The following is a 23681-nucleotide window of genomic DNA, read 5'->3' on the forward strand; positions in this document are numbered from 1 at the left end:
TCAACATATATGAAAATAAAGTTTCCAAAAACTGATGACTGATGGATATGTATGAACTTAGATGGAAATGTATATCTCTAAAGAAATGAATAAGATATTATGAGAAAAATTGACATTTAAAATAAAGTATAATCAAACATTTAGATGGCGTGTCCTGGTGGTGTCCTTTCAGCCAATCAGCTCCCACCCTGCCCTTGTGTTGTGTCACCTGTTCCTCATTTAGCACTGTTAGTATTGAAGTCTTGGCTTTCTGTTCAGTCTTTGTTGGATCCTCTATTGAGTCTCGTCAGTCTTTGCGAGTTCTTTTCTAGTTTTATTTTTGCCTGGAATTAAAACATGTTTCTGCAGCTCTGTTTGTGGTCTCTTGTATTTGAGTCCACTCTGCTCTCTTTTGTGACAGAAGGATCCAACATAGAAATGAGCCCAGCAGAGACAAATCTATTCTGGGGGACACATCTTCTTTCTGCATCAAACAGATCATGCATAACAAATCAGTAAAGTGCTGACTTCATTAAAATCCAGAGATAACCGTTAAGTTATGAAACTTAAGTGAAGATTAATCCAGATCCAGACTCCGGTCCAGATAGATCATCAGGATACAGCAGATCCTCTCTCAACAAATGGTCCTGCATGTTCAGGGAAGCCCAAGCCGAGGTGACAACCAGCTGATGAGAAAAGAAGAGACAACAGAGATCATAAATCAGTGTTTAATGAGATTCAAGAGCAGCAAGGGGATCAGGTCAGAAGTGGTGCAGCATAGCTTACTTCCTTTCAGCTCTCATGTTAATGTGTTGGAGTGAACACACTGAGCTTTTACTATCAAGTCTGTTTCCTCTACAGATTTCACTGAAGTACACAGAGGGAATAAAGTGCTAAGAGTCATGAACACATCATTATTGCAGAAACAGAGACATTCACTCATCAGTTTACTGATGGATTTACTGCTGATACATGTCAACTCTTATCAAAGTTTAAAGTTACAGAGTCTCTGTGAGATTTGAAGATGTTTCTTGCTGTTCAATCATCACATTATAATCAGTCAGAGCTCTCAGATAAACAGCTGTTGTGATTCCTGGACTTCAGCAGAGGATCTGGTCTGTATAAAGACCACATGGTTACTAAACGTAATGATGCTTGTGTGAATCAGAGCCAGTGATTTGCAGGCTGCAGTCAGACTGATCTTAGAGCTCTGACAAAGATGAACTGATCAATTGTTTAGTGTTGAAATGAGAGAACAAACACTTTGAGATCAGATTTGATGGTGTGACAGTTTAATGATGAGGACAACTTTCTCTATACATCTTGTAAGGCTGTCAGCTGTAATCAAACTTTATTTCCTGCAGACATTAAAACCAACTCCAACTCTCTACTGACCTCAGAGTCGCCAGTCTACACTCTGGACTCTTCTTAAGACCAGACAGCAGCTTCACATCTGGATCCAGCAGGTTGTTTTCGCTCAGATCCAGCTCTCTCAGATGGGAGGGGTTGGCCTCCAAAGCTGAGACCAGAGAATCACAGCTGGTCTCTGACAAACTGCAGTTCATCAATCTGAATAAAGAATAAATTATGTCACTTTAGAAGATAAATTCAAACAGTGAAAAAGAGCCCCAATTAATATTAATAACACAAAGCTGCTACTTCAATAAAGATGTAGGGATTTCACCCTTTAAACTCTGAAGTGACATAAAGGCTCCTTTTTGATTTATGAATGGTTGCACTCTAGCTATGTCTCTAACTGATGTTTTCATCACCTTGTTAACGTGAGACCTGAAGCCTGGATATGAATCTAAGATAACATCAAGACTTTTGACCTCAAATTTAATCCATGGAGTTAATTTCACCAGATTAATGTACAGCTTTTCTCTTTTAGCCTTGCCGATTAGAAGGATCTCAGTTTTGTCCTCATTTAACTTTAAGAAATTATTGCTCATCCATTTATTTATTTTTGGAAAACAGGCTGTAGTTTATGGCTATATCATCATTTAGATGCATGGTTGTGCATCATCTAAAGTAAGTAACTATGGAAACATGCATTTTGCTCTCTGAGGATGTCAACAAGTGGCAGCATGTACAGTGAGGATAATAGGGAATAAGGACCAAGGCAGCTCCTCTGTGGAACCCCAAAGTTGTTGTCATGATCCTCACACACATGATCTCCAAGACTGACGTAAAACTTTCTCCCTTTGATGTTTGTTTTAAATCAGTTTAACACACAGTCAGAGAGACCAACCCTATTTCAAGACGATCGAGTAGAATAACATGGTCAGTCATATTGAATGCTGTGCTTTGGTCAAAGAGGATAAGAACTGAGACCTTATTTTCACTGAGGTCACTGATTATTTTAGTAAGAGCAGTTTCAGTGCTGTGGTTTGTTCTAAAGCCTGATTGACATTCCTTCAGGACATTATTTTCTTTAAGAAAGAAGTTTATTTGCACTGAAACTATTTTTGAAAGTATCTTACTAAGAAATGGAAGGTTAGATATCGGCCTGCAGAGTGTTGCCATCCAGGTTGGATTGTTCTAGTAAGGGTTTAACAGCAGCTGTTTAAAAGGTATCAGGAAAAATGCCTGTTGAAGTGATATATTTATAATGTTCAAGACATGATCTGAAACACTGTGAATTACCAGATTAAAATATGCTCAATCTGTCAATAAAATGTGTGGAGGCTCATTGATTTCAAAGCCCCCTCTTTCTATTTATGAAAGTATTTATACTTATCTCCTTTCTAAATATTGAACCTGATTTCCAGCACTTTTTTCTCCTCTCCTGTCAACACTGAAACATTCAAAGGACTAAACCACTGAAGAAGAAAGTAGAATTCTCCATTACTCATTGTGGATCAACAAAATATCAGCTTCATGTCACAACTGTCACATCACATTAATCTCAGCACAGAGGGAAATAAAATTGTGTCTGACCTCAGAGTCTCCAGTTTACAGTCTAGATTCTTCAGGAAATCACACAGATGCTTCACTCCTGAATCCTTCAGCTTGTTCTCACTCAGATCCAGCACTCTCAGATGGGAGGGGTTGTACTTCAGAGCTGAGTCCAGAGAAGCACAGCTGATCGCTGACAAACTGCAGTCTATCAATCTGAATCAAAAATAAATTATGCAATTTTAAAAGACAATATTTATGCTTAAAATGACTCTTCTGTTCAGAGCTGAAGAAGTTTTAGAATTCAGAAGTGGAAATTTAAACTCCCAACACCTGAGCCCAACAGGAAGCAGGTTGAAAATTGTCAAATGCAAACAGTGAAAAAGAGCTCTCATTATTAATGACAATAAGCTGCCACTTCAATAAAGACGACTTCAACTCTTAAACTATGCAGCTCCACCACTGACTCCATCTATACAAACTCATGTGTAGCCAAATAAAAGTAAAGAACCGAGAGAAATGTATTCCAGATTAGACTCAAGATTCCATAATTTGCAAAGAAACCGAATATGTCAGGATTGTTTTTAACCAACTCCTGTCCAAGTTCACACAACTTAATTTCCTCCAGGTTTCCATAGTACGTATTATTTTAACTCTTGAAAGGACTACTCAAGCATAGTGGTATTCTTGCTTCTTGGTATTTTTGTGGAAATATACTGATGTTTTGGTCAACAGGGTATTTCAATTGTAATCTGGATTTTTTTCTTGATACATGAAGGTTTTAAATATGCAGCTCAGCATTGCTCTGAAGAAAAATAGACATTTCCATTAAGATACTAAGTGTAGATCAGCATAACAACAGTTTTATTTAGTGTCACAACAACTGTAACATTATATTAATCGCACCATAGAAGTATAAAAACAGAGTCTAACCTCAGAGTGTCCAGTCTACACTGTAGACTCTCCAGGAAATCACACAGTGGATTCACTCCTAAATCCTTCAGCTTGTTTCCACTCAGGTCCAGCTCTCTCAGATGGGAGGGGTTGTTCTTCAGAGCTGAGGCCAGAGAAGCACAGCTGATCTCTGTTAAACTGCAGCCTATCAACCTGAATAAAGAATAAACGATGTAGATAAAAATATATTTATCATTACCTTCTCCCATATTCATTTTGTTCAGATTTTAACTGTATAGTTCAACATTACTATGTATTAATCAATTATACCTCTTGTCCATACAGAAGCTAATATGAGGCTTTGACAGTTTGTCAGACTCACACATGATTTGTCTGACTCACAGTTTCAGGATGTTTAGTACAAAATTCCCTCCATTGCAGCTCAGCAATGAAACAATGAAGAAACCTAAACATGCTTATTTCATATGTGTTACTCCAACTGCTGAAGCCGTATATTATTTTCAACTTTGATTTTAACTTCCTTGGGGGAATTGAACACATAGATAAAAACTACCAAGACTACAATTGGTGAACTGACCTCAGAGTCTTTAGTCTACAGTTTGGACTCTCTAATCCAGCAGACAGAGGTGTCACTCCTGAATCAGACAGCTTGTTCTCACTCAGGTCCAGCTTTGTCAGATGAGGGTTGGACTTCAGAGCTGAGGCCACAACTTTACAGTGAGTCACTGAGAGTCCACATCCAGAAAGTCTGTAATGACACATATATTACAACATATGTTATTGTGAAAGAGGACACCTTTTTGACTTCATGCATTTGATAATGAGACTATTTGATATTCATTATTTTGATTAACATTTGCTCTTAACATCAGTGGTTCAGGTTCCTTTTATTTTTAAACTGTGCATACATTTTTTATGGGGCATTTATTCCTTTAATAGAAATTGACTGTTGAAAAATAACAGGTAACAAAAGGAGAGAGAGAAACAATGGTCAGGACCGCTCTCGTCATAGATTAAACAATTTATTGCAACAAAGGGTATTACCGTTTTACTAGGCGTTGAAGGCTCCACTCTAAGATCATATTTAAAGAGACTGCCTTGTGGTGAGAGTGGCTGTGATTGGTGTATGACTGATAAGGTGTGCTGATTCAATCAGTGGCTGTCAGCTGATTGCAGCTGGGGGGTATGACTTCTGTGTCCTGCATGAACTAACGCCTTGCTTCATTTGTGAACATCAGTGGTTCAGGTAAAAAAATGTTTTTTAAAAAGTAAATATATTTTTTCTGGGGCATTTATTCCTTTACTAGAAAGTGACAGTTGAGGAATAACAGGAAACAAAAGGATATACAGCAACAAAGGTCTGTGCCAGAATCAAACAACAGACGACTCCCAGTTCTCGTCTCACTCTGCTTGGGTAAATAATAATTCTCATCACTCTCTCTCACACCTGCAGACTTTTTTATTTAAGTTTAATCTTGCAAATGAAGGAGAGAAAATTGAGTTTGAGGCTGCCATAATGTGCACAGTCTATCAGTGTGATTTGATCCCATGTCTGTCTCCACAAAGTTAGCAACCAATTGTATTATAATTAATTTGTCTGCAGGATATTTTACTCAGTTAAACTGAGTGAACAATTACAATTGAGAAAGATCAACTCTCTTTGCTACCTGCTGCTATCAGGTTCACATTTATAAACAGGAACATTTCAGGTATAAACACATAAAGAACTGTTTTAACAATAAGAAGAATTTTACATTCTTATTTGGGGAAAAACTAAACTACTGATCTACAAAGTTTTATAATGCTGATCATGTCAGGACTTACTGGGCCTTTCTGCAGTTCCTCACAGCTGGGATCAGTCTCCGTCGTCCCTCCTGTGTTGTGTTGTACTTCTTCAAATCAAACTCATCCAGAACCTCCTCTGACATCTGCAGCATGTAAGCCAGAGCTGAGCAGTGGATCTTAGAGAGTTTTTTCTTTGATCTGTTCTCTGACTTCAGGAACTCTTGGATCTCCTGATGTACTGAGCGGTCGTTCATCTCCATCAGACAGTGGAAGATGTTGATGCTTCTGTCAGGGGAGATATCCTTACTGTTCATCTCCTTCAGGTTTTTGATGATTCTCTGGATGATTTCTGGACTGTTCTTTGTCTGACCCAGCAGGCTTCCTAAGAGAATCTGGTTGGACTCCAGAGAGAGGCCATGAAGGAAGCGAACAAACAGGTCCAGGTGGCCATTTTTACTTTGCAGAGATTTCTCCATGGCTCTCTTCAGGAAGTCATCCAGTGAGGAGCAGCTATCATTGTTTCTGACATGAGAAGAAATCTTCTCGAACAGAGACTTTGGTTTTGATTCCTTGTGTTTGTAGTCTTCTCCCAGGAAGTTCTTCAGTATCTCTGTGTTGCTGTTGGTGTAACAGTGGTACATGTAGACTGCAGCCAGAAACTCCTGAATGCTCAGATGAACAAAGCTGTAGACTGTTTTCTGGAACATCACACTCTCTCTTTTGAAGATCTGTGTACAAAATCCTGATAACACTGAGGCCTCTGTGACATCCAGACCACACTGCTCCAGGTCTTCTTGGTAGAACATGATGTTTCCTTTCTCCAGTTGTTCAAACGCCAGCCTCCCCAGCTTCAGAAGAAGTTTCCTGTCAGCCTCTGTCAGCTCCTGTGGACTCGTCTCATGTCCCTCATCATACTTGTTCTTCTTCCTCTTTGTCTGAACCAACAGGAAGTGTGAGTACAGGTCAGTCAGGGTCTTGGGCAGCTTTCTTCTCTGGTCTGCAGTCAACATGTGGTCCAGAACTGTAGCAGTGATCCAGCAGAAGACTGGAATGTGACACATGATGTGGAGGCTCCTGGATGTCTTGATGTGTGAGATGATCCTGCTGGACTGCTCTTCATCACTGAATCTCTTCTTGAAGTACTCCTCCTTCTGCTCATCAGTGAAGCCTTGTACTTCTGTTACTCTGTCCACACATGAAGGAGGGATCTGATTGGCTGCTGCAGGTCTGGAAGTTATCCAGATGAGTGCTGATGGAAGCAGCTTCCCCATGAAGAGGTTTGTCAACAGCACACTGACTGATGACTTCTGTGTGACATCAGACACAACCTTCCTGTTGTTAAAATCCAGTGAAAGTCTGCTTTCATCCAGGCCGTCAAAGATGAACAGAACTTTACAGACAGCGAGCGTCTCTGCTGTGAGCTTCTGTAATGTTGGATAGAAAACACGGATCAGCATGATCAGACTGTACTGCTTATCTTTGATCAAGTTCAGCGCCCTGAACGAGAACTGAATCAGCAGACTGATATCTTGGTTTTCGGAGCGCTGTGCCCAGTCCAGAGTGAACTTCTGCACTAAGAAGGTTTTTCCAACACCAGCGACGCCGTTCATCAGAACGACTCTGATGTGTTTCTGTTGGTCAGGTAAGACTTTAAAGATGTCCTGACACTTGATTGGAGTGTCATGGAGGGTCTTCATCTTGGAAGCTGTTTCAAGCTGCCACACCTCATGTTGGGTATTAACCTCTTCACTCTGTCCCTCTGTGATGTGGACCTCAGTGAAGATGCTGATGAGGAGGATTTCACTTCCTGCTTCATCAGTTCCTTGAGTTACACATTCAAATGTGCTGCTGAGACTGATCTGATGTTCATCTAAAACCTCCTGCAGACCACTGCAGGGTCCAGTGCTGGTCTGACAGTCTGTCTGTAGTTCAGATCTGGTTCTGGATCTTTCTGCACACTGGGGACAGGAGGAGTCTCCTGGTGAATCAGACTGGTCCCAGTATGAGGTGATGCACTGTCTGCAGAACCAGTGTCCACAGCTGGTAGAGACTGCATCCTTCAGGACATCCTGACACAAAGAACAGCAGGACAGCTGCTCCTCCATAGGAACATCACTCCTCTTCCTCTCTCTGTGGACATGAACACAGTATTCATGACACATTACATTAATGGACGCCAACCAACAGCTCACAAGTTGAATGCAGATCTTTCTCCACATAAACAGTCCAGACTGTCAGTATTTGGACCATTTCTTTGTTCTTCTGAGTCTGAGCTTCAGCATATCTAGTTTGAAGTAACATTGTGTATTCTCGAATTACAAGAGCTTAAAAGCAATAAACAGAAAGATGCACCAGGAAAGGCGGAGAAGAAGAAGATTGCCAGATAGTACAAGGTTTGGCAATTGGCTTTGCAAATGTTTCATGAGGAGGGAAATATATTCAACACATTTGCCACAGGCTCCTTTAAGTTATTCTGATCTAATACAAGTCAGGATAAACAAGCCAACTGAGTAAAACAGATAAGTCCACTTGCACTGCTGCTTGTTTGACCTTTGTTGTGCTGTTGAACGGAGAGCTCTGCTAAATAACTTCATAATGCATTCTTTCATTTGTGTTACTTTTGCTCTCTCTGTTTCTGCTACAATCTCTCTCCCTGTGTGAGTGTGATACAACAGTTATTCAGATTTAGTTTTTTCTAAAAGTTTCCTAAATGTCAGACTTAGTTTCCTTTGCTACAGTGGTCAGTCTGCAGTGATAAATCAGCTGTTTCTATACATTTCTATTACCTCCTCCCCTTTGAACAAGAACATGTTAAGACGCATTCTGCATTATGACCAAACATTGAAATTTGCTTCCATTTCACTTGCACAAAACCCTGGTGTAGTCCTTACGTAAAGAAGGAAAGACACAATCTCACAATCTCTCAGTTTACAGTAGAAACAGTCTCTTACTTTGTGTCCGAGGGTCCAGGTTCATCACTGAAGAGTAGAACATCATCTTTAGACCGGTCACTCTTCATAGACAGACAGCTGGATATTACAGACTCTGCTCCGTCCTCCTCTTCCTCTGAATCCCTCATCTTCTGGAGTCTGAGAGGTAAACCAGTAAAACTGGAGACACACACACACACACACACACACGCGCGCGCACGCACACACGCACGCACGCACGCACGCACGCACACACACACACACACACACACACACACACACACACACACACACACACACACACACACACACACACACACACACACACATTATAATAAACCCAGCCCTGCCTCTCAAGTTTTTTATTAGTTTACATGACTTTAACTACAACCATGTGTGTTTTCTAGTCATCACAAAGAGAAACTTTGACTCTGGTTTAAATCCAACAAACAGACTCCACATAAACATCTGTGTTGTTCTTAACTGTGACGAGGACGCAGAAACCAGGAAATGAAAAGAGGAGATAATGTTTGAAAATATCAACACTGTCAAATTCTTCTTGCACAGTTTTATCAACTGAACATATAATCTTAATGTCAGCCAGTTAAAGTCCACCTATTAAGCATTCATAAGAAGTATATGAGAAGTAAATAAATAGTTTATAACACTAGGTTCTTATTTAAGTATTTATTTGTTAATTTATTGATGACTGTGTCATCTGTGTCTTTCAATGTGAGGACACAGAAACCAGGAAATGAAAAAAGGGAATAGAACAAAATATAATATCAATATTGTGATTAAATATTTTTCTAAGAGAGTTTAATCAACTGAACAATTAATCTCAATGTTATTCATGTAAAGTCCCACTATTTATTTATAAATATTTATTTATAATGCACAATAATTCAGTTGTAAGTAGATAGCAGGAATGACTATACAGTAAAACACATGTAATTGCATTAAATATATATGTATGGCATAAGTTATAATTGCTGACAAATATTGTACATTAATAATAATTAGAAATGTCCTCATATCTGCTTGCAACTACATAACAGTGTGTTAAAAAGCATTTATGAAATGTTTATATACTCCTTATAAATACTAAAAGGGGAATGAAAGTTATCCTGTAGTTAAACAGCTGTTTGTTTTTACAGATTGTGTTTGAACTCAAACTTGTTTTGTGGTTTTTATAAATAACATTATGTTCTCATGTTTGACTCCAGTAGAAGGGAGGAAGCATCAGACTGACTGCTTTATTTACATTTTCATTAGTAGCTGCAATTATATTTTATAGTGTTTGTTCTGTGAAATCACATCTCACTGAATCATCTTCAGGTCAGTTTACAGTAGAAACAGTCTCTTACTTTGTGTCTGAGGGTCCAGGTTCATTACTGAAGTTTAGAGGAAAACCTCTGGACCGGTCACTCTTCATAGACAGACAGCTGGATAGTACAGACTCTGCTCCATCCTCCTCTTCCTCTTCTTTCTTCATCTTCTGGAGTCTGAGAGGTAAACCAGTAACACTGGAGACACACACACACACACACACACACACAGTATAATAAATCCAGTCCTGCCTCTCAAGGTAGCAGCTTCTTATTAGTTTACATGACTTTAACTACAACCATGTGTGTTTTCTAGTCATCACAAAGAGAAACTTTGACTCTGGTTTAAATCCAACAAACAGACTTCACATAAACATCAATGTCATTCTTAACTGTGACATCTCTCTATTTAGACAGAACCAGTGTGTCACGTGACATCACATGTGAGGACGCAGAAACCAGGAAGTGAAAAAAGGGAACAATGTATTAAGATATGAACACTGTCAAGTTTTTCTGACACAGTTTAACAACTAAACACATAATCTTCATTTCAAAGGTCATACATATCTGGATTCTTATTTATGTTACATTATTTAATAGGGACTGTGTGCATTAATAAACATTTCTGTGTCATCTGTGTCGTTTGCAACTGTAACGTCTCCATTTTAACTGAACCCATGTGTCACATTACATTGCAGACGCAGAAACCAGGAAATGAAAAAAGGGAACAATGTTCAAAGATATCAATTATATGATTTCAAATTTGTCTGACAGTTGAATCGACTAAACAACAAACTGAAAAATAATCATCAGATTGATCAATTATGACAGTGATCACTCACCTGACTCAGACTGGCTGTTTTCCTCCTTCTGTTCTGGTGACTTTAAAATGGAGTAGTGACTCGGAACAAAGCCGGAAACTTAAAACGCCTGCTAACCCACCCTATTTACAGGAAGTCGTATGTGTGCTTGTATGTGTGCCTCATTGTGGGTTGAATTCTGCAAGTTGTATTCAAGGCTGAGCAATAAATCAATATGTTGAGTTTCAGGAAACATGGAGCAGAAACCAAGCATCTAGCTGAGCAGGAAAACCTTACAACTAATCACTTATTAACACATTTCCTCCAACACAGGCTTTTATATTGATTACAGATGTGCAGAACCTCTGCAGGAAAACAAAGCCATATATATACTGTATATACTGTACTTTATATACTTGTAGATGTAGATGTGTGATTCATTCATACATATACTTTTATTCATTCATGCACATACTACATTTTCTGTTGTTTTTTTGTTTGTTTTGTAATGTTGTGTCTCGTTGTCATAATGCAACAAGTTTAACTTAAAATTTTACCTGGTTTTGGTCAATATATCACCAATACAACACTGGGTTAACTTTAGCAATGTGTTGATGAATGTGTGTTGATACAATGTTACACACAACAACAAATGTTTTGTTTCTTGTACAAAACAATGTAATAAGATGTTCGATTTGTATTAATTAGATTCACATTTTTAAAGATTTGTTGTGACAATAATGTAGGGTATAGGCTATATTTAGTGCCACGGGTCCGCAATGCTAGGGCATCTCCATACTTATTCTTCTTCTTGCGCCAAATTTCGGCATGTAACTCGTCCCACAGCTTTGGGAAAACCCCAATAATATAGAGATCAAAACATGCAGCTCAATCAGGAAAGAGGTGCTATGACTTTTGGTGTTGAAATTCAAAAAAAAATTACCATTCATTTCCAATGGACAATTATGTCCATTGGAAATGAATGGTAATTTTTTTTTAAACCCACAAAATGTTCACCTTTTTTGGAATCACCTAGCTCTCTCATACCTGCACGTAGAAATGTGATTAAAACTTTAAAACGGAGGAAAACCTGTGCTCTCTCCAAAACCCCAAACTGTTTTTACATAACATGTAAACTTTTTAACTATGAGCAGTCAAACGAGGACTGGAAATCACTTTTTCTTCAAAGTTAGAGTGGAAGCGGCAGTTAGCTTGAGTGCGAGAAGCAGTAAAAAATAACCTTAATTTTTATTTTTAACTCGAGCTCACAGCCAAACCGTAAAAAGGAGACAAATAATTTTTGGTCAAAATGTAGACATAGGTGTTGGGATTCATAAAATGTGACGTTGACTGCACAAAATTTAAACGAGGGCGTCGAGACCGGCAGCAATACCTGTCTCGCTCCCCATTGACACTAATGTAATTGTCTTCTTTTCCCAAAAGAATCTCACTCTGTCTTCGCACTGAGCTTACTCACCCATTTTAAGGAATATTTGAATAAAATAAACACTGTCAGAATCTGCCAGCTTCTGTGTCTCTCACAGTGTCTGGTGTCTGGTCTTGGTTTTTGGACAGGAGTTACAGTTTTCTCACAGTTTGCAATTGTTCAGGACCTTGTCAGAAGCCCAATTCTGGGGGTATTTTGAGAATTTCCTAGCAGATTCTCACACATCGCCGTAGCAACCGTAGGGCCTTAGCTGCCCTTAGCAACCATATGGCCTTAGCTGACCTTAGCAACCTGTCGCTAGGCACAAACTGAGCTACTTTTTTGCGATTGGCTAATTCCTGTCTGTCTGTTTTGCCAGTTAACCGAGTTAAATTCAAATATTACACAATGTGAATTAAGCTTCAGCTCAGAATAAAACCTCTGCATGTCCTTCTGTTATAACACTGTGACTGTGCACACAAGACAGCTGACAGTCAATATATTTTAACAGCATTTCCTGTTTTTTATTTTTTCAGAGCATTGCATAAAGTAATGTCATTGCGAGTAGTTGCTGTAGATTAAAAAAAAGATATAATAAAATCATACACTTTTAAACCAACTTAACATCAATACCCTTCTTTTTCCCCCCTCCCTTCCTCCCCTTAAACATGTATGTATCTTAATATAAAACCTATAGTATTAAAATATTATTATGATATACACATGTATGAAAATATATATAAAAAGAATAAAAATAGTAAAGAATGTATAAAAATAAAGAAAGAATGGTATGAGAAAAAAATAAAATAATAAATAATTCAGTGACAATGTTTAAATGTATTACATTTGTTGAAGTAGCTGAAATAAAATCACTGAATGTTGTTGAGCTAAGATAAAAATAGATATCTTAACATTTTAAATCTGTTGTTGAGCTAAGATAAAAATAGATATCTTAATATTTTAAATCTGTATTTTAACCTCAACGCCTTTACAAGCGCACATCATCGAAGGGTTAGAGTCAGAGTTTGTTAAACCTGCTTTCTAGATCAGTCCTCAGGTCAGCCAAACATGCAAACATTTGTATCTACAGAAAAACTAACAATTCGACAAACATGAGAATAAAGTTTCCAATAATAAATTACTGATGAATATGTGTGAACTTAGATGGAAATGTAAATCTCTAAAGAAGTGAATAAGATATTATGAGAATAATGGATATTTAAAATAAAGTATAACCAAACATTTAGATGGCGTGTCCTGGTAGTGTCCTTTCAGCCAATCAGCTCCCACCCTGCCCTTGTGTTGTGTCACCTGTTCCTCATTCCCTCATTAGGACAGTTAGTATTGAAGTCTCGGCTTTCTGTTCAGTCTTTGTTGGATCCTCTGTTGAGTCTTGTCAGTCTTTGTGAGTTCTTTTCTAGTTTTATTTTAGCCTGGAATTAAAACTTTTTTCTGCAGCTCTGTTTGTGGTCTCTTGTTTTTGAGTCCACTCTGCTCTCTTTTGTGACAGAAGGATCCAACATAGAAATGAGCCCAGCAGAGACAAATCTATTCTGGGGACACGCCTTGTGCTAGGGGGGCCTCATAGTGTAAGCCAGAATTCCGGTCTTCGGGCTGACGACCATACCAATTGACTCCCAAGCATCACTGAGTCTCAACCTTTGCTTTCCCAAGTGTTCTTGCTATATAATAAAAGCATGAAGTGTTGACTTCAACAACACAGAACAGTTCAGTTTGTATGACAAAATCCAGGTCAAGATGGATCATCAGGATACAGCTGATCCTCTCTAGACACACATTCCTGGATGTTCACTCACACTCTGACAGAGGTCATTACCACCAGCTGATGAGAGAAGAAGAGACAATAGAGGTCATAAATCAGTGTTTAGTGAGACGCACTTTATCAGTTGTCACATCCAGTATCAAACACATGATTACAACAAGCTTCTGGCTGATCTGATTGGCTGACTGTTCTCTCTCTCTCTCTCTGTCTTTCTGTCCAATCCCGAAGCCTGTCACCATTCTCCTCTCACAGCTTCATTGAGGGAAGCAGCACTGAGAAAGTTGAAGCTTCACCAGGAAATACTGGATCTTTAATACAATAATGTTAAAAAAAACAGCACAGACCTCCTCCCAAGTTTCAGAGTCTCCAGTCTACAGTTTGGACTCTTCTTAAGATCATGTAGCAGCTTTACATCTGAATCCTGTAGGTTGTTTCCTCTCAGATTCAACCCTCTCAGATGGGAGGGGTTGGACTTCAGTGCTGAGACCAGAAAGGCACAACTGATCTTTGACAACCTGCAGTCCTTCAATCTGTAAAAAAAAAAAAAAATGTCACTTTGGAAGACAAAGTGCATGCGTGAAATCATTCAGTGTTCATATTCTATTCAGGGTCAGGGAGATACAGTCAGCAAACACCCTTAACAGGACACCATGCCAAACTTTGATGTTTAGCCATGAAGCAAAAAGGTACTGTAACCTGAATAGACATGTTCCAATCTACACCAAATTTGTCATGGTTGAAGAGTCCCATCTACGCTTTAATATTGTCTTGTCTTTGTCCTAGCACCACGTCAGACTCACATGACAAACATCCTCCGAATTACATGACAGTCACATGGTGTTCAGTGTTGTTTCACCCCTTCATGCAATGTTTGACAAGTGCAAAGGGCTACAGATTTCTACATGCCTGCCATGTGAGCCCTTCGACTGCATCACAGCCCGACATGCGTGGGGGTGCAAGGGTCCGTTGCAGCCTTAATTATTATTGTCCTGTCAAAAACGCAAAAAATCCTGTGAGCTGGAATGAGCTACAAACATGGTTTTGCTTTTTGCTATTATGATTATTACTCATAATCATGTGCAGCAGGTTCTCAATAAATATGAGACCAATCAGCCAGATGGTGGTGCTATAATTAATGCTAAAAAGAAATCTATTTTTCAAAGGCCACGCACCTCACACTAACTCCAACTAACTTGAAATTCGACACATCATCACCACAAGCATCACCACAACTGTCAAATCTCAGCACAGAAGTAAAGAAAATTATATCTGACCTCAGAGTCTCCATTCTACAATGTGGACTCTCCAGAAAATCACCCAGCTGCTTCATGTCTGAATCCTGCAGGTTGTTGTCACTCAGATCCAGCACTCTCAGATGGGAGGGGTTGTCCTTCAGAGCTGAGGCAAGAGAAGCAAAGCTGATCTCTGACAAACTGCAGTCTCTCATTCTTAATAAAGGAAAAAAAGCAGAAAAAAGCAGATTAAAATATATTTATAATGCAATCAGATGTATTCAGATTTTAAAGGTGTAGTTCAACAACACTATATACTAAACAATGAGCTTTACTCTAAAATTAATAGAGTGACTTTGTGTTATTATGGATCATCATAATATCAGCCTTGTACAGACATCATCTAAATGTCGCTATTGCAATCAGACACATATTCTTGTCAACAAGGATTCATAAAATGCCGCTGAACTCAGCATAAAAAGACAGATATGTATTTAGAGGATCAATCTGAAACATACATGTTGGACGAAAAAACATTATTTATTGCATGACATCCTTCTTCCTATATTTGTAGCTTAGTAGTGAGTAATTAAAAGATTATATCAGTGGCAGTAATCATTTGTCTTTCCCATACTGACTGTGGTCTCTTCCTAACACAACTACACTGTAGTAAATTACTTCATAAATTCAATTCAAGCTAATATGAGGCTTTGACAGGCTGGTAGTCTTACTCTTGATTTGTCTGACTCAAAGTTACATAATATTTAGTAGTAATTCTCTCTTTGAGTTTTGATCCCCCCATTGCAGCTCAGAAAGGAAACAATGAAGAAACACGAAGATACCAACTTGATATGTGTAACTCAGACTGTTGAAGCTTCATATGAGTTTAAACTCTGGAAGTCATTTGAACACAAAAAATAAATTCTACAGATTTGTGCTCAGGTATATCATGAAAATGTATAAACCAAACATTTTAAACTTCAGTGAAGGAATTGAACAGAGCATAGCGAAACTACGAAAGTTACAACCAGTGAACTGACCTCAGAGTCTTCAGTCTACAGTTTGGACTCTCCAGTCCAGTAGACAGATGCTTCACACCTGAATCAGACAGGTAGTTGTTGCTCAGGTCCAGATCTGTCAGGTGAGGGTTGGACTTCAGAGCTGAGGCCACAACTTCACAGTGAGTCTCAGAGAGTCCACAACAAGAAAGTCTGTAATGACACAAAAATTAAGACATGTCATTAAAGAAGACACTTTATATTTAATTGATGTATTTCATGACAAAACAGTCTGTTTTTTATTTTGATTAACATTTGCTCTTCACATTGCTCTTTATTTTATATATATATATTTATTATTATTATTATTATTATTATTATTGTTAATATCAATTTTTTTCTGGGGCAATTTATTCTTTTATTGGAAAGAAACAGTTGAGCGATAACATGAAACAAGAGGAGAGAGAGTCAGAGAATAATATGTAACAAAGGTCTGTTTCCAGAATCAAACCACAGATGTGTTTTAACCAGTAAGCTACCAGAACACTCCCAGTTCAGGTAAATGGATCTCACTGTAGTTGAATGAAATAATAATTCATTCAAATTTATTTGGGATTTTTTAACAAGGAGGGGATGAAGGAGATGGATATGACAAATGGGATTTGCAAGAGAGAATGAAAATAAATTACTCTTGGGGCCTGGTTTACTAAGATCCTAAATAAAGCGTACTAAATTGCGTGCACAGTGCAATAGATTGCGCATTTCGTTTGTCTGCGTTTTGCAGGTGATCTACTAATCTGTCATAGCCGGCCAAGATGAGGACCTCATGTGCATACTTGCTTGGTCAGACTTATGGTGATGTTGGAGTGTATGGTTTGGAACTTTTTATCAGCGTTATTATATGTTTTAGCTGCTGTCGTATTGACTGTCTTTTGTCATTGCTGTTTTATCTTGATGTTTGTGTCCACCAATCAATGTTTTCATACCCTTCCTGATGTGTAATGTGCATGTGTCTATCTACCGACCCTGCCCTACCTGTTGTACTTACATCTGTCTACCCTCTCTAGTGTTTATAGTTCTTGTGTCTGACTGTTACAGGGACTGCAGATGGAAATTAGCCAATGGCTATATTCTGGTGCAATCCATCGTTTCTCTTTGAGATTAATGTCAATTGTGCACGACCTTTGACAAATAAACATATACTAGTACTAGTACAAGTACTAAACGTCTAATCTGCAATGATTTATAATGCTATTCACATCTGAACTTACTCAGCACTTCTACAGTTCCTAACAACTGGGATCAGTCTCTGTCGTCCCTCAACTGATGTGTTGTACTTCTTCAGGTTCAACTCATCCAGAACCTCCTCTGACATCTGCAGCATGTAGGCCAGAGCTGAGCAGTGGATCTTAGAGAGTTTCTTCTTTGATCTGTTCTCTGACTTCAGGAACTCTTGGATCTCCTGATGTACTGAGCGGTCGTTCATCTCCATCAGACAGTGGAAGATGTTGATGCTTCTGTCAGGAGAGATATCATCACTGTTCATCTCCTTCAGGTTGGTGATGACTCTCTGGATGGTTTCTGGACTGTTCTCTGTCTGACCCAGCAGGTCTCCTAGGAGACTCTGGTTGGCCTCCAGAGAGAGGCCATGAAGAAAACGGACAAACAGGTCCAGGTGGCCATTTTTACTTAGGAGAGATTTCTTCATGGCACTCTTTAGGAAGACATCCAAAGATGGGCCATGGCTATCATTGTTTCTGACACTGGCAGGAAACTTGTGTTTGTAGTCTTTTCCCAGGAAGTCCTTCAGTACCTTTGTCTTCCTGCTGGTGTAACAGTGGTGCATGTAGACTGCAGCCAGAAACTCCTGAACACTCAGATGAACAAAGCTGTAGACTGTTTCCAGGAAGTTCACACTCTCTCTTTTGAAGATCTGTGTACAAAATCCTGATAACACCGAGGCCTCTGTGACATCAAGACCACACTGCTCCAGGTCTTCTTGGTAAAACAGGATGTTTCCTTTCTCCAGTTGTTCAAACGCCAGCATCCCCAGCTTCAAAAGAAGTTTCCTGTCAGCCTCCGTCAGCTCCTGTTGACTCGTCTCATGTCCCTCATCATACTTGTTCTTCTTCCTCTTTGTCTGAATCAACAGGAAGTATGAGTACATGTCAGTCAGGGTCTTGGGCAGCTCTCCTCTCTGGTCTGGAGTCAACATGTGGTCCAGAACTGTAGCAGTGATCCAGCAGAAGACTGGGATGTGACACATGATGTGGAGGCTCCTGGATGTCTTGATGTGTGAGATGATTCTGCTGGACTGCTCTTCATCACTGAATCTCCTCCTGAAGTACTCCTCCTTCTGGTCATCAGTGAAGCCTCGTACTTCTGTTACCCTGTCCACACATGAAGGAGGGATCTGATTGGCTGCTGCAGGTCTGGAAGTTATCCAGATGAGAGCTGATGGAAGCAGCTTCCCCATGAAGAGGTTTGTCAACAGCACGCTGACTGATGACTTCTGTGTGACATCAGACACGACCTCACTGTTGTTAAAATCCAGTGAAAGTCTGCTTTCATCCAGACCATCAAAGATGAACAACACTTTACAGACAGCGAGCATCTCTGCTGTGAGCTTCTGTAATGTTGGATAGAAAACATGGATCAGCATGATCAGACTGTACTGCTTATCTTTGATCAAGTTCAGCGCCCTGAACGAGAACTGAATCAGCAGACTGATATCTTGGTTTTTGAAGCGCTGTGCCCAGTCCAGAGTGAACTTCTGCACTAAGAAGGTTTTTCCAACGCCAGCGACGCCATTCATCAGAACAACTCTGATGTGTTTCTGTTGGTCCGGTAAGACTTTAAAGATGTCCTGACACTTGATTGGTGTGTCATGGAAGGTCTCCATCTTGGGAGCTGTTTCAAGCTGCCTCACCTCATGTTGGGTATTAACCTCTTCACTCTGTCCCTCTGTGATGTGGACCTCAGTGAAGATCCTTTTGAGAGGGATTTCACTTCCTCCTTCATCAGTTCCTTGAGTTACACATTCACATGTGCTGCTCAGACTGATCTGATGTTCATCTAAAACCTCCTGCAGACCACTTTCTGCTGAAAGAGAAAAATGAAAGTATAATTTAAAAGAAATATGTCTGACTGTTAATGTTCAGTAGGATAGAGGCGGTAGATTCCTGTTTTCAGAGATGATGACATCAGCAGACAGATCTTCAGTCTTACTTTGTACAGTGCTGGTCTGGCTGTCTGTCTGCAGTCCAGGTCTGGTTCTGGATCTTTCTGCACACTGGGGACAGGAGGAGTCTCCTGATGAATCAGACTGGTCCCAGTATGAGGTGATGCACTGTCTACAGAACCAGTGTCCACAGCTGGTAGAGACTGGATCCTTCAGGACGTCCTGACACAAAGAACAGCAGGACAGCCGCTCATCCACAGAAACAGCCCTCCTCTTCCTCTCTCTGTGGACATGAACACAGTATTTATGACACATTACATTAGTGGAGGCCAACCAACAGCACACAAGTTGAATGCAGATCTTTCTCCACATAAACAGTCCAAACTCAGTATTTGGACTGTTACTCCGTTCTTCAGAGTCTGAGCTTCAGCATATGTAGTTTAAAATAAAATGATATATTTTAGAATTACAAGAATTCAAAAGTAATAAACAGAAAATTTCACCAGAAAAGGCAGAGATGGAGAAAACTGCAAGATAGTAAACATGAGTGTAAACAATGCAGGATATAAAAAACTATGTTGGCAACTGACTTTGCAAATGTTCCTTCATTAGGAGGAAATTGATTCAACACATTCGTTAAACCACATAATGGATTTTGTAATTACGTCAATGCTAACATGACTTTTCTTTGTTAACAAGAAACCTCCACATGCCTCCTTTAAGCTATTGTGAGTCATTAAAGGTCACTACACAATTCAGTTGTAAGTAGATAGCAGGAATGACAGTAAAATACACATAATTGCATTAAATATATCTTTATAGAATAAGTTATATTTACTGACAAATACGGTACATTAATAAACATTTAAAATATCCTCATATCTGCTTGAAACTACACAACAGTGTATCATAAACCATTTATTAAGTGTTTATATAATCCTTAATTAACATTAATACTAAAAAAGAGGACTTAAAGACAGCCTGTATTTAAACAGCTGTTTGTTTTTACAGATTGTGTTTGAACTCAAACTTGTTTTGTGCTTTTTATAAATAAGATTATGTTCTTATGTTTGACTCCAGTAGAAGGGAGGAAGCATCAAACTGACTTTATTTACATTTTCTTTAGTAGCTGCAATTATTATTCATAGTGTTTGTTCTGTGAAATCACATCTCACTGAATCATCTTCAGGTAAAATAAATATGTTTTGCTTTGAAACGGTGCATCTCTCTTGTCTGTCATGGTTCTTGTTCTTATGTTTGCATTAAATGGAAGGGAGGCTGCATCAAACAGACTTTTTTATTTACATTTTCTTGGGAGGATGCAATTATTTTTCATAGTGTTTGTTCTGTGAAATCACATCTCACTGAATCATCTTCAGGTCAGTTTACAGTAGAAACAGTCTCTTACTTTGTGTCTGAGGGTCCAGGTTCATCACTGAAGTCTAGAACACGACCTTTAGACCGGTCGCTCTTCATAGACGGACAGCTGGATATTAGAGACTCTGCTCCATCCTCCTCGTCCTCCTCTCCCTTCATCTTCTGGAGTCTGAGAGGTAAACCAGTAACACTGGACACACACACACACACACACACACACACACACACACACACACATAGTATAATAAATCCAGTCCTGCCTCTCAAGTTAGCAGCTTCTTATTAGTTTACATGACTTTAACTACAACCATGTGTGTTTTCTAGTCAAAGAGAAACTTTCACTCTGGTTTCAATCCAACAGACTTCACATAAACATCAGTGGTTCTTCTGTGACTTATCTCTATTTTAACAGTGTCACGTAACATGACTGTGAGGACTGTGGCGACCCCTGCTGGTGCGGTGGGGTCTGGAGTGGGTTGCTGGTTGGCAGCACGGTTGGCAGTGGGTTGGGCCAGCCTGGCAATCTGATAACTGAAATAACCTGGGCCCGGTGATCTGGTTTACTAAACGGTCTCCCTCCCTCTCCTTGCAGACAGATGCCTGTCTCTCCGGGTGACGCAGCAGCATGGCACTTTTCCACTATACAGTTCCAGCACTACTCGACTCGTTTTTTTTTTAAAGTTTCTGTCAGGGATAGTACCTGGTAACTGGTACATTTTTAGTACCTGCTCTGCTGAGGTTCCAAGCGAGCCGAGCTGATACTAAAATGTGACGTCAACAGATTACTGGCCGCCGATCGGTCAGAAGAGTTGTCGCTGGAAGAGTCATGAGCCGTCCCACGCGTCCCACACAAGACTCAAACCCGCCATTTTTAAATCCCAACAACAGCGCTACAGAGATTGGTTTCTCTTCTCTTGCTTTGTGTGTGACTGAAAGACACATACAGCACCATTGCCTTCATGTCCTCTATTGTTTATGTGTTTGTGTTGTGTATGAGACGAAGTCACAGCAGTTTCGCGGAGCTGTGCTATGACAACCCCGCCCACGTTGAGGAGGACATTTTTGTAATGGAAAAGGTCGACTCGACTCGGTACGGTTCCAGGAACGACCTTTTCCATTACAAAGAAGTACCTACTCAACATGGGCGGGGTCGTCAAAGCACGGCTCCGTGAAACTGCCTATGCACCTGACCGTACAACACCCACACACAACATACTTACCATGCATGCAGATCCTACATACACCACTGATCTTACTGACTCTCACACATCATGTTATTGTGTTTTCTGAGTTATCCTTACTATTATGTTGAATAAATATGTTTTGCTTTGAAACGGTGCATCTCTCTTGTCTGTCATGGTTCTTGTTCTTATGTTTGCATTAAATGGAAGGGAGGCTGCATCAAACAGATTTTTTTATTTATAGTTTCTTGGGGGGATGCAATTATTTTTCATAGTGTTTGTTCTATGAAATCAAATCTTACTGAATCATCTTCAGGTGAGTTTACAGTAGAAACAGTCTCTTACTTTGTGTCTGAGGGTCCAGGTTCATCACTGAAGTCTAGAACACGACCTTTAGACCGGTCGCTCTTCATAGACAGACAGCTGGATATTACAGACTCTGCTCCGTCCTCCTCTTCCTCTGAATCCTTCATCTTCTGGAGAGAGGAAAACCAGTAACACTGAAGACACACACACACACACACTATAATAAATCCAGCCCTGCCTCTCACATTAGCAGCTTCTTATTAGTTTACATGACTTTAACTCAACCATGTGTGTTTTCTAGTCATCACAAAGAGAAACTTTCACTCTGGTTTAAATCTAACAAACAGTCTTCACATAAACATCACTGTGCCTCTTAACTGTGACGTCTTTCTATTGTAACTGAACCGGTGTGTCACATGACATTGCTGTGAGGACACAGAAACCAGGAAGTGAAAAAAGGGAACAATGTATTAAGATATAAACACTATCAAAGTGTTGATATCTGAACAAAGTTAGCCAGTTAAAGTCCCATCAAGTAGATATACTGCATTGTTTTGGTGGGTCTAACAAATTGCTTGATTGGATTGTTCTCTGACACCTAACAGAATAACAAAATCTGTCTGAAGGCATTTATTAGTTTCTGACTCTGATAAAGTGGGGAAAACAGTAAAAATCTCAACCAAATGTCTTCATCACTGAACTATCTCTTTAACGAAATCAAATATTTAGGTTATTCTAAACAACCTCCTTTTGATAACTAATGTAATAGCTACAGTAATGCAATATTTGTTTTACTTCCATTCAGAGCCTCCGCTGAAAGTGTTTGGGCCCCTCTGAGGAGGCCCACCTCTCACTTTCAAAACATCTGGACTTGAAACATTTGCAGGAATAGTCCTTTCAGTCTTTAATCTAACACTCACCTGCCTCGGACTCGCTATTTCCCTCTTCTGTTCTGTTGACTGAATGAATGCACTTCCTGTTGGCTTCTCCCCGCTTCGTCTTTACTGGATGTCGCAAGTCTGTGCTTGTGTGAAATCACCTGCTTGTGTGCGCATGTGTGTGTTTAATATGCATCTGCAAACTGTTTGTTCAAGGCTGAACAGTAGGTGAATATGTTGACCTAACACATTTCCCCCAAACACATCTGAGCAAAATAAAAATAAGCAAAAGCAACAAGATGCTTGAAAACTATCTTTTAATTGACCTGTATTAAACAAAATACACTCCATATCAAACACACCAAGGCATTGCCAGCAACACTGGCCTCTGAAACATACATACAGAGAACAAGAAGCACATTAAACACCAGTTACAGTTTAATGGTCCCAGTGGAGCCAGTAAAGTGTCACAATCTCCTCTAGAGTAAAAACTAGTCTGAAGAGACAGAGGACACAGCAGAAGAAAACCCTAACCCTTTTATGCATTAAACCAGAGGTGTCAAACTCATTCTCATTCAAGGGCCACATACAGACCAATTTGATCTCATGTGGGCCGGATCATTAAAAAGATGGAAGGAAAGAAGGGAAGGAAGGAAGGAAGGAAGGAAGGAAGGAAGGAAGGAA

The 23681-nt window shown here is 39.5% G+C and overlaps 2 protein-coding genes across 2 annotated transcripts; both read right to left on the minus strand.

Annotated features, from left to right (window-relative positions):
- Positions 1-634: 634 nt before the first annotated feature.
- Positions 635-10698, minus strand: LOC128377487 (NACHT, LRR and PYD domains-containing protein 12-like). Its single transcript, XM_053337439.1, has 10 exons — positions 10678-10698; positions 9875-10033; positions 8529-8651; positions 6149-7707; positions 5617-6082; positions 4370-4540; positions 3811-3984; positions 2920-3093; positions 1375-1548; positions 635-665 (listed from the first exon to the last, which is right to left on the minus strand). Exons 2-10 carry the CDS (start codon positions 10000-10002, stop codon positions 635-637), a joined length of 3000 nt encoding a protein of 999 aa, XP_053193414.1. The 5' UTR covers positions 10003-10033; positions 10678-10698.
- Positions 10699-13862: 3164 nt separating this feature from the next.
- On the minus strand, positions 13863-20791 carry LOC128377170 (NLR family CARD domain-containing protein 3-like). The gene is made up of 7 exons (XM_053337080.1): positions 20664-20791; positions 19303-19538; positions 17346-19176; positions 16117-16287; positions 15119-15292; positions 14189-14374; positions 13863-13904 (listed from the first exon to the last, which is right to left on the minus strand). The coding sequence occupies exons 1-7, from the start codon at positions 20789-20791 to the stop codon at positions 13895-13897; spliced, it is 2736 nt and encodes a 911-aa protein (XP_053193055.1). The 3' UTR covers positions 13863-13894.
- Between the last annotated feature and the right edge of the window lie 2890 nt (positions 20792-23681).

This window comes from Scomber japonicus, chromosome 17 (assembly GCF_027409825.1).
Source record: "Scomber japonicus isolate fScoJap1 chromosome 17, fScoJap1.pri, whole genome shotgun sequence".
NCBI classification, from domain to species: domain Eukaryota; kingdom Metazoa; phylum Chordata; class Actinopteri; order Scombriformes; family Scombridae; genus Scomber; species Scomber japonicus.